The sequence below is a fragment of the Phalacrocorax aristotelis genome, chromosome 2 (assembly GCF_949628215.1).
Source record: "Phalacrocorax aristotelis chromosome 2, bGulAri2.1, whole genome shotgun sequence".
NCBI classification, from domain to species: domain Eukaryota; kingdom Metazoa; phylum Chordata; class Aves; order Suliformes; family Phalacrocoracidae; genus Phalacrocorax; species Phalacrocorax aristotelis.
In genome coordinates this window covers 28,136,216-28,151,290 of record NC_134277.1, presented here as the reverse complement: position 1 = coordinate 28,151,290, position 15,075 = coordinate 28,136,216, and the positions used below count along the sequence as shown (strand labels likewise).

Genomic DNA, 15,075 nt, shown 5'->3' with positions numbered 1-15,075 from the left:
CCCCCCCCCTTCTTGAGTTGTGTAATAATCCCATTATCTTCAAATTATGTGCTCCGTTTCTACTGTGCCATCTTGAGTATTCTACCAGATACCTTCCTAGTAATATTTTACGCAGGAAAGAACCTAATTGTTTTTTTAATTCAGAATTGCAGAATAAGTTGTGGTCCATGTTTTGCAAGGAATTATGAGGCAGTGAAAATACAGCATTAATGTATTATTTCAGGGCTTCCAACCCGTGGAATAAGGTGGCTGTGACAGCTCTTCCTGCTCTTATTGCTTTGTTGAGGGAAGTTGAAGGGATAAGTACCTTTCCTTTGCAATCCTTAGTAATCAAGCTATTCCAATGTGTTATTTAATTTACAGCACGGCCACTGTTTCAATCCATTTTCTTGACGAAGCAGCAGGGAGATCAAGAAGGTGATTGTAGCGCTTGTACTTCCAAAGTGTTGTACCTCTTCTGGGTGAATGGGGATAAATGGACAACCCAGCCAAGTACTCGGACTACCCATCATTCCATACCTTAGCGGAGCAGATGTGATGTGGACATATGTTTTCCAAAGTAAAAAGTCATCATTATAGAACAGTCCTAGTGCCAGACTGTAGAAGGATGGAAACAAACACTAACTAGTTGTGTATTTGAAGTTCACAACAGTAAATAAAAAAAACCGAAACACAAAACCACAGAAAAAAGCCAACCCAAACCTTGGATAAACCTGAACAATTACAGTAAAACAAGCTAATACAGAACATTATTACTTATTTTTGGCATGTATATATGCACATCTCTCTACGCATGTGCTTTTGCAGAAGTTTATTATACTTTTTCTGTGGTCAGGAGCAGCAAGGGCCGGTCGCTTTGCCAGGCAGGTGAGCCTGCAGCTGAGTGAGGGTGCCAAGAGGCCGGGGCATGGGCAGAGGCCACCCAGCAAGGGGTGCAGTCCCACGCTGCCCAAGCAAGGACAGCAGAGCAGGTCTGGTGACAGTGACCAGGGTCAGCCGAGAGTCCAGTGATGGACAGACAAGTCTGCAGGGATGAGGCAAGGTCCAAGGTCAGGCTGGGAAGCCAAGTGAGGGGGTTGGGTCAGCAAAGTGCATGGGCAGGTACAGGCATCCCTGCGGAGTGGCTCAGGCAAGGAGGACTAAGGACCTGACCTTCTCCCAGCTCTTTCTCCCACGACTCTTTGCACAGACTCTGATCCATGTGCTCCTGGGTGGGGCATAGGGAAGAGGTTGCAGAACCTGGTGGTGCACTCAGGGTCATGAAGATTATGGAAAAATTGAGAGTCGTTTCAGATGGTCAATGGGGACCCATTGACGAACTTGTGGAAATCGTTCTGTTCTCATCTCCGCTGAGCTTTAGGTCAGGTCTTGCTTGGCAGTTGGCAAGGTGCTGGGGCTTCCTAGACTTGATAGTGAAACGGCTACTCTTATCAACAGTTCAATTTGACCAACTGGACTTCCTTCTTTGCCTTTTCTTCTATGTACAATTTATTGTAAATGACTTTGAAAAATATGCACTGCTTTTATTGCAGCCGTTTAAAGGAGGCTGTTCCAAATGCACGAATGGAAGTGCTTAAGCATTAACAAAACATGATTTTATAAAGGTATCACCTTCTGTCTGAGCAGAATGACAGGGGTTTGCATATTCAAGTTTAAAAAAAAATATCTTGTCTCTTTATAGTAAAATATCTATTCCACGCTCTTTGCGTTAATTTTGCTTTGTTTAATCCAAGTTGTAGCTATAATGCTTCTATGCTCCACTTCAGGGCCCTAAGTATGATGAATATAGAAACAGTTAGTGCCAGAAGGGTTTGAAAAGGTTATTGGTGCATGTGGAACTCTTGTTAACTTATGATAATTTATGTCTTTTCAATTTTGTCTTTAGTTTCCCTCTTTGCAGAAGGTAGCTGGTGTTCTTTACAGAAGTTGCTATTACCATTATCATCAGGGTAAATCTAATTTTTTATCAAGGCCCAAGGTTTTGGTACAGATTTTCTGTACTATGCACACATTACTTAAATGCATAAAGATATAACATGCATTATATACAAAATGTATATAGCATAGAACATATAAAATAAAGCCAATTGTGACAGCTTTTCTGCAGAAATGTTGCCGCTATTTTGTAAGGGGAGTGGGATTTTTGATGATGATCATTAAATTTTTTCTAGCTGTGCACTGAGTATTAACTTCATTAGACTGAACGATGACACTGCATGGAACATTTAGGTACTTGTGCAAATAAATAGTATGGAAATGTGAATGCAGTGTACTTGTTTGCACAGTAAGCATTTAAGCATAGACATCAGTACACTGGAGAGAAGAAAGTCCCCAGGACCCAAAGGGGAAAAAAAACCCACTGTAAACCAGCAGGCACTTCACCTGGAGGGAAAATAGAACATCTTTTTTGTACAGGGATCAGAAACCAATGACAAGGTATCCTTTAATTAGAGGCAGTGCAGGGAAAAACATTTATTATAGAACATTGCAATTTATTTTAAAAATTAGTTTCAAATTTTTTTTTTAAGATTGACACAGATGACAGCATGGATTTCTGAAAATGAATATTTAAAATCTTCTCCTTCAACCTGTTGTTTGTTTTGCTTTCCAACAGCTCTGGTTCAAACAATGCAAACACAGAAATGGTTGTATCTTTTGCTGGCTTTAGGTCTTGTGCTTGTACAGCTCCAGGCAGTGGAGTATTGACATATTTGTCTGTTTAAAGCTAAAACAAATAAACAGTGTTTAAATATGGATTTTAAAGCTTAAGTTTATCAGATATTTTGATTAAATATTGGTTTAGCATCAAACCACAGTTGCCCAGAGAGGTTGTGGAATCTCCATCATTGGATGTACTCAAACCTCAGCTGGACATGGACCTGAGCAACATGAACTGGTTGGACCTGCTTTTACAGGAGGTTGTGCCAGATGACATCCAGATGTCCTTTCTGTCACAAATTATTCTGTGACTCTGTGAAACAGGTTCCTTAAAAAAAAAAGTCTAAACCAAATAACTCCTGTCATTGAAGGGCATTGGTGCTCTGTACTGTGTTTAGTTCAGCAACTTGTGGGTAGCCATGGAACTTCAGCTGCAGGTGTAAGGTGAAACTACATCTTTTAATTGTCCATTTTTTATTTTAATACCTGACTTGGATGATCAGGAGATGATACTGTTAAAACTGAACAATAACTTGGAGTGAGTCCTAGTATGTAATTGGATACATTTTGATGGTTAAACCACAGGCTAAAAACCTTAAAATTTGTTCATGTCTTTAATATCTGAATCAGGCAATCTGACTACAGACGAGACTTGAGTCAGTGACATTGTTGTAGGTGAATGGGTGATGAGACTAGTGAGGAAAGAGGAAGAACACTGTCCACTGAGTGTATACAGGAGTTTGAGAACCATAAATAGTTGTGAAAAGGAATTACAGAGTATGTGTAAAAAGGCAGTGGCAAACAGGATACCATGTCTCATGCCATCAAGGAATCAGAAGTTGGCAATCTTCCATTCAGCTACCTGCACTGTATAATCCAACATGCACTCTGTCAGAAAAGCACCTGGTATTAGTTGCTAAGACATATTGACATCAATATACAGTATGATTTTGAAAAGATCAAGTAGTGTAGGGAGTTCCCTTGCTATTGTACTAAATACCTACACTAATGCAGTAGTCTGTGTTTTCCAAGCCATAGCAAAAATTAAGTGTATATCTCCTGCTTGGACTGTCTGGAAGGATATTTGTGCTTATGTGAACCTCTAAGGCATGCATGTAGCCTTTAATTTCTGTAATAGACAAGGGGAATGCAAATGCTCTGGGTATATACCTCACTATATTCCTAGTGGCTTGATGAGTTTCTAAGTTCCATTGCTGTGAGCTCCTTTGCCATTTGTAATGCCAGTAATTAAACATTGCCTGAAATTACTGTTTGTTTTTTTTTCACTTCTTGATGTTTGATTTTTATGAGCTGGAATTTTTCTTGTGGGCCACAACTAAGGAGAGTTTACAGGGCACAGAGTTGGGGGAGCAAGATGCATTGTTCCTTCAAGAGAGCTAATGTATGATAACTAATTAAAATTACAGTCGCATAATCAGAGGATGCTCTGTAACATTCATCTGTTGTCAAGTTGAAGTAAAGATTGAGAGGAGCCTGGCCCCAGCAAAAGAAATTTGAGACTGCTTTTGTACTAGCTAAGTTTCCAATCTCTTACCTTGCATCAAGTAAGAAAGCACCTTTTCTCTCTGACAAAGACAAATCTGGAGTCCAACCAAACATAGAATCACAGAATCCCAGGTTGGAAGGGACCTCAGGGATCATCTAATTCAACCTTTCTAGGAAGAGCACAGTCTAGATAAGATGGCCCTGCACCCTGTCCAGCTGACTCTTGAAAGTATCTAATGTGATGGAGTCAACCACTTCCCTGGGGAGATTATGCCACTGTCTTCACTGTGAAAAATTTCCCTTTGGTGTCCAATCGGAATCTCCCCAAGAGCAACTTGTGTCCATTCCCCAATAGCTTTTGGTAAACAGTGACGTGTTCCTAATCTCATCCAATTGCTCTGGGGAAATTCAGGAGATGGAATGGGAGAGAAAGAGGAAGCAGGTGAGCATCTGATTTCTGTGCAAGAGACAGATACCGGAGCTGTTCTGGGAATATCTTAATTCCTCTCGAAAAGCAGAGTGGTTGCTATCATTTCCTCTTGTCTGCGGACAGCACAGTCTGTCTTGTTCATGCCGGTTCCCTTCTTTGAGGAGTGGGGAAGGAAGTCTGGCAGAAAGCAGCAACTTTATAGAGGTGATCTCTAATGGCTGTGGCAAGATACCTCAAACTGTGTCAGTAGGAAGCATCCTAACTAAAAGACATTCAGCAGAGAGACAGGACCTCACCCTGAACCGATTGGCTTTCCTTCCTGTTGCCCTGAGAGCAGAATTTTGCTCCTGGAGAATGCTGGCGGACAAGATGCAAGCTTGCTGTGATGGAGCTTGAAGACATGAATGAACAATGCTGTCCGGGGGGCACTGTGTGATGTTGCTTGGAGAAAATTCTCATAGGACATTAGGGCTTGAAGTTCTGAATTTTAAGAATTTGAGGTTAACTGGGGTCAGTCTTTCTGTTTGTAAGTTAAATCAAACTTGTTCTTTCACCACTGATTCCCTGGGATCAGTGGGTGGTGTGTTTTTAAAGATAAAATTACTGACTGTGTTGAGGGACGGGAAGAGGTTCACAGTATCATCTCTGCTCTTCCCGTCAATCCCAGAATATGAACAGCCGTCATGCTTTAGAACAAGCTGTCCTTGGGGGTAGCACCAACTGCAGTGCTTTTGGGTCTATCTGGCAGGACACCTGCCCCTTTCACCTCCTTGGGACCATTTTTTCCTATGTGTTTATCTTTTATTCACTTGGGCACATCCTGACATCTTCCTGGCTCTCAGCCATCCCACCCACCTCTTGCTTTTTCCTACTTCCTTGCCTGAAAGTGGGAACTTCAGCCTGGCTGGGTTCCCCCAGGTCAGCAGAGCCACTGTGCCTGGCTAGCATAGGCTGAACCAGAAGCCAGAACTCAACTTGCACAGGATACAGGACCTTGTGGCTCCAAGGAGTCGGCTCCCATCTTTGCTGTGGCACTGGGGTGAGCTGTAAGGCGGCTCCCAGGCCAGCCTGGTAGGCAGAGGCTGGCTCCAGCGAGGTGGCTCCCAGCTTGTTCTGCACAAAGGCAAGCACAAAGCTGTGCTGATTTCCTTGCCCCCAGGCACCAACCATGCTTGGGAACTGGCTTCCAGCTCTGCTGCTCACCGAGACAGACAGGAGCTCTGGGTTTGGGCTCCTGGTCTTTTTTCCACAAAGCGTGAAGGGAGAAGGAGATCAGCTCCTGGCCCTGCCTGTGGGCAGGGAGTGTTTCCTGGGAACCAGCTCTCCATGCCCACAGGAATTAGCAGGAGACAAGAACTGGCTCTTGGCTGGAGTTGCTGGAGGAGTTGTATGGCAATTAAGAAGGTATATAGCAGCTGGGAACCTCTGGCCTTGAGCTTGTCTTTGGAAGATATCTTTGCCCTGTATTTTTGGCTGAGACAGACTATCACACTGAAATGGGTGCTGTCGTATGAGACAAGTACTTCCTCAAATCTTGTTGCTGTTTCCGTTAGTTAAAATATGTACAGTCCAGTTCCAGCAATATATGGTCCTTATTACTGATTGTACAAGATGCTGTGTTACAAATAGTTGTTTCTTCACCAAAAATGCCATATATTACCAAAAAGACTGCCACGCCCTTAATAAACCATTGCCCAGTTACAACTACTAAACTGAACTAAACTATGAAGCTTGCATTTAGGTGTGCTCAAACAAACTTCTTGTGCTTTTCCACCCCCTCCCCTCCAAGGGGGGTTAAAATCTGCTTAGACCTCTCCTAGGGGTCTAGGGTTAAAGTCTGCTTAGCGCTGGAAGTGGTGATAAGTTTGTGTTCCTGCCTGCCGTGTTGCCCCCCACCCCTTTCCCTGCATGTCGCTGCTCCTGTAAGGTAGCTACAGAAAAGTGGCTCTTGAAATACTGGTATTTTTGTAGTTGATTTGTTTCAGTGTGGAGAACTCTGGGAATAATACAAAAGCCTGAATTATAGTGACACAAAACTTTCATTGTTAGCAGCTTGGAAAGATTATACTGAAAATTGGTTATCTTTAGTCATCTTTTTATAAATTGTCTTTTAATTTTAATCTTTTCTTGTTTGACTTTGAAACTTGAAATATCTAGTTGAGTGTCTTCTAATCAAATGCTGTGAGTATAAAACTTCACAAATAAAGAGATGGTTTAGGGATTGTATTTGTGAGGGTGTTCAAAACTTCATTTGTTATGATTTTGGTCAACAACAAAATCAGGTTTGCTTTACAATATGTTACTAATTTGTATGAATAGTATTGCTTTTCTGTTAGAAAATATCACATTTGTTTTTCTTGCAGAAATATATGCTTGTGTCTATTGTTATTTTATGTTTTTATTAAATGAACGTTTTTCTTTTCTTCCCAGAGGATGCTAAGCAAGTTTTTGGCCAGACCACAATTCATCAGCACATTCCGTTTAACTGGAATTCAGAGTTCGTACAGCTGCATTTTGGAAAGGATAGAAAAAGACACCTAACATATGCGGAGTTCACCCAGTTTTTACTGGTGGGTCTAATATAATACAGTTTGTCAAGAGTAATAAGAAGAATGCAAGAATCAAAGTATATGCAGACTTGCCAAACACCACATTGGTAGGAAAGTTGCGAGATGGACTGAGTGTAGGCTTTTTGAGTCAGAGTACTGGACTTTAATAGTGTGTTGATAAATAGGATATGCTTGTGGTAAAATTACTGATTCAGGCTAGCTGGGATTTTTTTCTTTTCTTTCATTTTTGGCACCTGTGTGCAGAAGGTGATCTTTTTTACACTGTTGTGTAGACAGAGAAGTGAAATCAAACCCCTAGACCTCAAAGTCTGAAAATTTCCTGTATATTTAAATCACATGAGTCAAAAAATGTTAAATAACAGTACTAAACATTTTGGACCCAGTTGCCAGACTGGTATTAAGAAGTACTGTCTGTAAACAGCATGTTAACCAAATTTGTATTTAATTCAGTGCTGATATCCAATAAAGAAGTTGTTTTCCTGCAAGCCCTTCCACACACTTCTTTACTTTTGACCTTTTTTGAATGAAGAGTATCTCAGGGAAATGTGGTATATAGAGAATAAAATACAATCTTTTCCAAGGAATTCTTGGCTATTTGTGCTTTAGGGTACTTCGTTAGAGAAACCAAAATATTGTGCTAATAAAAAATAAACAGATTATCTGTATCTCAGCAGTACTGTTAAAAACAGTCTTCAGTAGGAAAAGTGATCCTTGAAGTGGTAAAACACGTGAGTTTCTTATTTGTATTCCTTCTGAATACTTAATGCCTGTATTAGTATTTACACTAGAGAGTTTTAAAATGGGAACCTGCTTCAAGACTGCAAGGTTTCTTTTTTTCTTGTTTACACAAGTATGTTAGTTCACAGTAGGAGGTGGTATCATTTTGATGAGGAATAATTAAGATAATGCTATTGAGACAAATGTTTCAAATTGACTTTGTAGAACAGAGCCTAATTAACTTTGTATGAAGAGGACGTCAGGTATCACATGATTAAATCATATTCCCTTAGATTTTGTATTGACTATTGTAACTCCTAAGTAGCTAAGACAGACCAGTTTTGTGACAGAATAGTGATCTAGAACCTCTTTTGGGTAAAAAAGCAAATGTGTTACTTGATTAGGAAAAAAAGTCTCTGGCCACATGTTCTGGTGTTCATGTATACTGATTTTGGTGGACTAAAATCACAGTCTTAACAGAGTATCATGTGCCTCGTATCTTTTTGTTTAGAGATCTGGGGAAGACCTGAAGAAAAACCCTGAATTAAAAAAAGGGCACTTTTTTACAAAAAAGAAAAAAAAAGGAGGAGGGGAGTGGCGAGGGAGGTTAGAGCCACAGGCCTGAAAGAGCTTGTAACCTCATGGCTGAGTATTTGGAAGATTTGAATTCTTTCTTTGTGGCTTTGGGTTCTTTCATGTTTCTTTTCTTTGAATGAGGAAAAGCAAGAGCTGAGGCAGGAGTTTTCTAACTTTGGAGATGAGTCCTGACTACTAGGCTTTCTCCTTGCGTGGAGGGGTATCCCTCTTTCCTTATCTAAAAGGACTTTTCTTGGATGTGTTCATATTCTGGGGAGAATTGTATTTGGTTTTGGTGTGTCTGCCCAAACTATTTTTTTTTTAACTGGCTCTAATGCAAAAGTGAATCTTAGCTAGTTGCAGTACAGAGTAAAAGGTTGTTTTGGAACATGTCAGTCATCCTCATTAGCCAGACAGCTGTTTTGGTGATGATCCACATAGGACAGAAAGAGGGTGGAAGAGTGTAAACATGGAGAAATATGGATGACAATTCTGGGTGTCCTTGAGAGAGGTGAGATGCATTCAGGAAAAGTTCTAAGGCTGCATATAAAGATGCTCTCAGCATTGGTGCAGGAAGCAAGGACTTCCAAAGAAATAATTTGTCCTAAGACTGCTGCAGTTGTCTGTTATCAGCAGTCTTTTAGGATGCTCAGTCAGTCACAGTAGTTGGGTATATCTGTTTACCCACTTTCTAGAACTGTAAATCTATGAAACACCTAAGTTCCCTTGCTGATTCTTGACTTGCAGCATTGCATTATACATGCTGAAGTTTGGGCGCAGAAATTACTCTCAGCACAAATATGAGAGTTCACAGGCGTAGAAATCTTCCTTTAAGCCCTCTAACCTTTGGTACTCAGCCTTTCCTTCTGACATTCTGCCTGTGCATGAATCAGTCTCCTTGGTCTGATGTCTAGACCTTGGACCTTAGACAGCAGGAGACCACAGTGGATACCAAATTACCTTTCTGCATTCCTGATGTGTGAATGCTCTTTACATTGCACTTAACATGGACCAGATGGTTCTGTAAGGCGCTTCAGGTACTGCTTTGTAAGTACAACACAATTTGCAACTTTTAATGAAATAATCCAGCTAGATTCAAATTCATTCATGTTGGCTCCTATTATGCCACATAAAGTTGTTTCATATTCATTATCTGTCACAGCATTTGGGCTAATCATCACTTCTGGCAATGCTGAAGGTATATGGAAAATAATGCTATTTTATCCATGCACAAGGTGGATCTCTTCTGGCTTTAAATAAGAAGAGTTTATATGGGATTCTGAATATTTATATCCTGCCAGCACTTCTTTTGTCTACAGTAACAGAGATGCCCGAAAGTATAACCTCCAAACTGCTTGGCTCTGATACAGTTAACAATCTATTTGCATCAACCCAGAGCTCAAGGTGTGTTGTTTTACCCTGCTTCTCATTTTGTTAGCTTAAAATTAGCTCATATATCTCCACTACATATCCATCACATCTATATCTGTTCAGATACGGTTATGTTCCACCGTCATTTCAGTGGCAAGTCTGCTTCACGAAGAGCAACATTGGCTCCTTTCTCAGCGTGTAAAATCTATTCCACGGGATGAATTTTAACATACGTTTATATGTGGGCCTGGTAAATCCATTTCCACATTGTCTGGGAATTTATTTGTGCCCAGCATATTAGTTAATGAAGTAGTACTCTTTGTAATTGGACCCCGGGATCTACTCCAGTGGAAAGGTTTATGCTGTATCTCATGACTTGTAGATCCATTGGGATGAAACCCAAACATAAACTTCTATGTAAGTGGAAAGTAAAGAAGCTTTTAATGAGCTGTAAGTGAAAGCTGAGATAAAATCTCTACATAGGAAATTATTTCATGAAAATTCTGGTGTCAGTATGCCCACCATGATGTGCAAATTAATTTTTCACGAAGTCTTACACTACCTGGGAGGACTCTGGACTTCCAGCATCAAGGGAGACGCTTGTTTTCTAAGTATATCAAAGTTTACAGAAAGTCTAGTCGGAGAAGGTTCTTTAGGATGTGCAATTCTTATTGCAAAGCCTTGAGGATTGTGTCTTTTAAACCTTGGTCTGTCTAGGTAAACAGTATTGGAGTGAACTAGGTGAAACAATAAAAATTATTGCAAGTCAGATAGCATCTCTAAACATTACAACTTTGCTTTATTGTTTTTCAGTTTATTTTTAAGGTAGTATTTTTTATATTAGCTCCATATACACAGCACAGGTGATGTTATGAACGTCTCATAAAGATTTCCCTGATAAATCACTAGCAGCTACTGAGTCTCATTTTGAAATGTAGTTAGTCATGCTCTGAGATGTCTCAACTTTCAGGCTTTGGAGACTGAGGGAATAGATAGCCTTTCTTTTGAGTTAAACACTTTAAGGAGTTTATTATGTTGTTATGCAATGTACAGTGATCAGAGAAGTGATGTCTCTCTGTTTTTTTTTTTTGTGACAGACTTTACAGGTGAAATTTAGTTTTGAGACTAGGTGTGTTACCGTGTAATGGTCTGCATGTTCTTGTATGCCATGTCGCTGCCATCATCATGGTTTGGGAATGTCACGTGGCTGAAGCTACCTGTGCTTTTTTCTGCTTGGTGGAACTGGAAGATGCCTAGCACAGCTCAAAATAACAGTAGCTTAAAAAGACCTTACCTTTCTGAGAAGGTGGGATGTGTCTTCTGTATCTATTTGCAGTATGCTTAAACCATTTCATTTCTGAACTAAGGAGGAGGTGTGAATAGGGAGCTCCAGAAGACTGACATCATCCTATTCAGAGTTCTGTCTTGCTGTCTATCTACAGCTAAGTGGCTCTTTCCTAGCTGACGAGTATGAGCAAAAGGCAGTTATCGAGTCCTTGACCATGTGTTTAACCAAGTGGGATAATGCTTCTCTCTAGTGGGTTCCACATGTACCAAGAAGATTGAAAGGAATCACATTAGTAAGGAGAGGATGGGGTGTTTTGGCTTGTACTCATCTGTACAGCCTTTCTGCAATTAGCTGGGTGATGACAAGAAACATGCACTTAATGTATCTCTCTGGAATATGAGCCCCACTCTGTTTCTGTGGCTGAGACGTTGCTGTGAGCCAGAGTCCCACCACTGGTATACATACCTCCAAACTTGCTGACAGGTCTATGCAGATGGTAACAGATTGGACTTGTGCAAGTGGTGTCCACGTTTTTTACTGCATTTTAATGCTGGATTCTGCCAGCACAACACTGCCAGCAGCTTTGGCGGTTAAAACAAATTGAATGAGAGAAGGAGAAGAAAGCAACATTCACAGTTTCCCATGTAATCCTTCTGCTAAGTTAAATTTATTTTTTCTTTGGTGATGCTGCCGCTTAATGACAAACATTTTTGTTCATTTGTTCATACGTTTCCATCTGCAAGGTGGGGAGTATTCAGGGATACAAGAGTTATTATACCTAGCTCCTCTTCAGAGCTCTCTGCCTCCCGAGTAGCTGCCTGCCTCAAGCTGACAAAGTTTTTTTGTGTTCTCATGCTCCTCCCACTGTAAACCTCCCAAAATTGCTTGCTTCCAAATTTCTGTTGAAATTACATTCACAATTGGAGTGAAGCAAGAGCATACATGGCTGCATCCAGTCAGAGTGAATATTGTTGCTGAATTGTAACACCTCCACATAGGGGGCTGTAATGTAAAGGAAACGTGACAGAACTGAAATTGTAACACCTCAAATTATAACCCCCACAAGCAAGCATTTCTCATCAAAAGCAGAAATTTCTGAATAATTCTGTGAGTGAAATGCAGTGTTGAAACATTGATCAGTACTTCCCCCTTCCCCCGCCTTTCATCCTTCTGCCTAATATATTAGGAGGTTTTCATCATACCTTTCAGGTCAGGGTACAGTGTTTTAATTAGAAATTAGAACTAAAATTGGAGAGGTTAGGAGGCTGCAATGAAAAGACAGGCATGGTTTGAGTGGCAGCATGCATCAGTGGCCATGGCATGAGCAGAAGGAGGGAGCGTGGATGTAGGCCTCTGGCAGGTCTGATCCTATGCCAGCTGAATTTGCCTTTCACCCTTTGCTCTCCATTCCCTTGAATGCTGCTGTGAGATAAATACCAACTTAAAGGAGATCATACTCACCGTGAATACATTGTGCTGGTGATTTTTGGCTAGCCTGAGTCTCGGTTTAGTGTGACTTTGAAGGTATATATTTGCAAATAAAATGGAAATAATAGGATAGCATCATGGTTCACTGCAAGACTTGCTTAGTATTGCTGCCATACTTTTGCTCTGATTCCATTTTCTGAATAACTGATTATGAATATATATTCAGACTAAGCACTGTATTTCCAGTGAGTAAGTTTTTATAAGCCTTGAAATTTAAAGGGAGGACATGGCAATGATTTGTTTTCCTCCATTCGCCAAAGAAATATAGATTAGTAAGTCTAAGTACATCACCAAAAGGTATTTCTGGTTTTGGCAAACCTGTAGAACTGAACAAAAAGTTCATATATATTTTCAAGTTACTATTTGTGCAGGATTGTTCTTTTTAAATGAAAAACAAAAAAAATAAGAAAGTCTGACAGTAGTTTATGAAGAAAGGGTGAAGGTGTCAGTAGGAAAAGAAGAATTTTGAGAGATTAAATGCCTTTTTTTCTCCCCTCTTCTCTCAGGGGTACATTTGAATCACAAAATGAGATTATCAGGTGGTTGCATCAGATAATGCTTGTGTGATTGATCTCTGCCTGTTACTACTGCTGAAATATTGAGAACTGATCTTTAATCAGTCACGATACAAGGAGTTCTAAATTAAACTGCTGATGTCTTTTGTAGACAAATAACTTTGTTTTAAATGAGGATGCTTTTTGAGGGAATGCTTTCAAGATTAGTGGGTGTCTATGTGGAAATTTCTGATGATTGCATTGTCCTCATTCAAGGAGTAGCAAATGCTTTTATAGAAAGTATTTTGATCTGCTGTGACACATGCAATAAACTGGATAATACACATCATGGAACACTTTCATGTTCATGAGTGGGAGGTTACCTGCACTGGTGTGTTGATACACGCCCTCCATTTCTCAGTTAAATGAATCGCATGACCAGACAACAGAGAAGTCACGATAGTTGTCCTAGATATTGAGCTCAATGATAGAGGCCATATGTGGCACCGATAGAATAGGCTGAAAGTTAGACATACAATATCTAATTAAAATCAGATTACATGTAATTGTGTTTTGTTAAGTATGAGATATCTTGTAGGACTGCATTATGTAAAACCTAAGTATTACGGTGATGATTTTGAACCTAGCTTTTTTTTTTTCCCCTGTATGTTTTCAGGAGATACAGTTGGAACATGCAAAACAAGCTTTTGTGCAGAGAGACAATGCTCAAGCTGGAAGAGTCACAGCTATGGACTTCAGGGACATTATGGTCACTATCCGGCCACACATGCTGACACCATTTGTAGAAGAATGCCTAGTAGCTGTGAGTAGTTCTGGTATCCCAACTGGGAAAGTTCTGGCATACAGACGTGGGATTCCTTTTTTATGTACCTTGACTACTATAAATGGCACGTAGTTCAACTTATGCATGCATGCAAGTTTAGCAGTTATTATGTACACGTATGAAAGATAACCCTTACTGAAGAATATGTACCCTCAGTGATCCTGGTCTCCTGAGACAAAAGACAAAGCAGGTAGATGGACCTTAGTAATGACCTACAAATGTAGAGTTTGCCTGACTATTTCCAGTCATTCCATCATAGTGGACTGTGTCAGATATGTCAAAATGCTCAAAATGCTATTGCATCTCACTTAGGAAGCCATCTTCAAAGGACTTGCTTTGTAATGTCAATTCTAAGCTCCTGAGTGTGATTTTCAAGCACCTGGGACAGTGTATGAACTGGAACATCACCCAAAGGCATTCACTATATATTAACTGATAATTGTTACACTTGAGTGTACACTTTTTTTTCAGCTTGAAGTGCATAAACCAAATTAGATATTACAATTCTGCAATTTCACTGAAGGAAAAAAAAATAAAGTACATTCAGTTTTGACCACAGTTTCTAATCTTGGGAATTTGTAATCCAAAGTCTGGCCATATCCAGGTTTAAAATATGTTCTTCTTTGACTTGCAAGGGAGATTTCCTGGGAGATGTGTGAAGTGATGAGAACTGCGAACTCTGGACAGAATATTGGAAGAAGCATACAATAAAAAGCATAGCCAGAAGACTTAGGGACTGACAATGAGATCTGATACTTTCATCCTCAGTTCTCTCCCCAGTCTTGTTATCAGTTTTCCTGGGTCATATACTCTCTCACAAAACATAAGATAAGATTTTTTATTATCCCTTAAGGTCAATTCAATTTTGGCAAGCTTATACATGGTTTTCAGAAATTTGCTTGATTTTATACTTTCAGTAGAGAATTGATCCAATAATTTTTCTGTGTGCAGACCCAGCACCACTTTAAAACAAAGGTTTAGGCGCAGTTCTTATTTGAGAATGAATAACTGTTCAAGCCTTATTGTTCCCATTTTGTTTGACTGCCTGATATAAGCCTGAGAGCTTACTGCTGGTTTTCCATGACTTGAAATGCCTGTGAATTTAAATGTTTCAGCTGACCTTTTTCAGAATA

General features: G+C 40.0%; 1 protein-coding gene across 3 annotated transcripts in view; it reads left to right on the top strand.

The window, feature by feature from the left end:
* Positions 1 to 15,075, top strand: part of SLC25A13 (solute carrier family 25 member 13) — a 100,743-nt gene that overhangs the window by 43,861 nt on the left and 41,807 nt on the right. For all 3 annotated transcript variants that reach the window (XM_075082886.1, XM_075082885.1, XM_075082884.1), the window contains 2 exons: positions 7,025 to 7,164; positions 13,775 to 13,921. In XM_075082886.1, the coding sequence (XP_074938987.1) occupies positions 7,025 to 7,164; positions 13,775 to 13,921 (287 nt within the window). The remainder of the gene's footprint in view (positions 1 to 7,024; positions 7,165 to 13,774; positions 13,922 to 15,075) is intronic.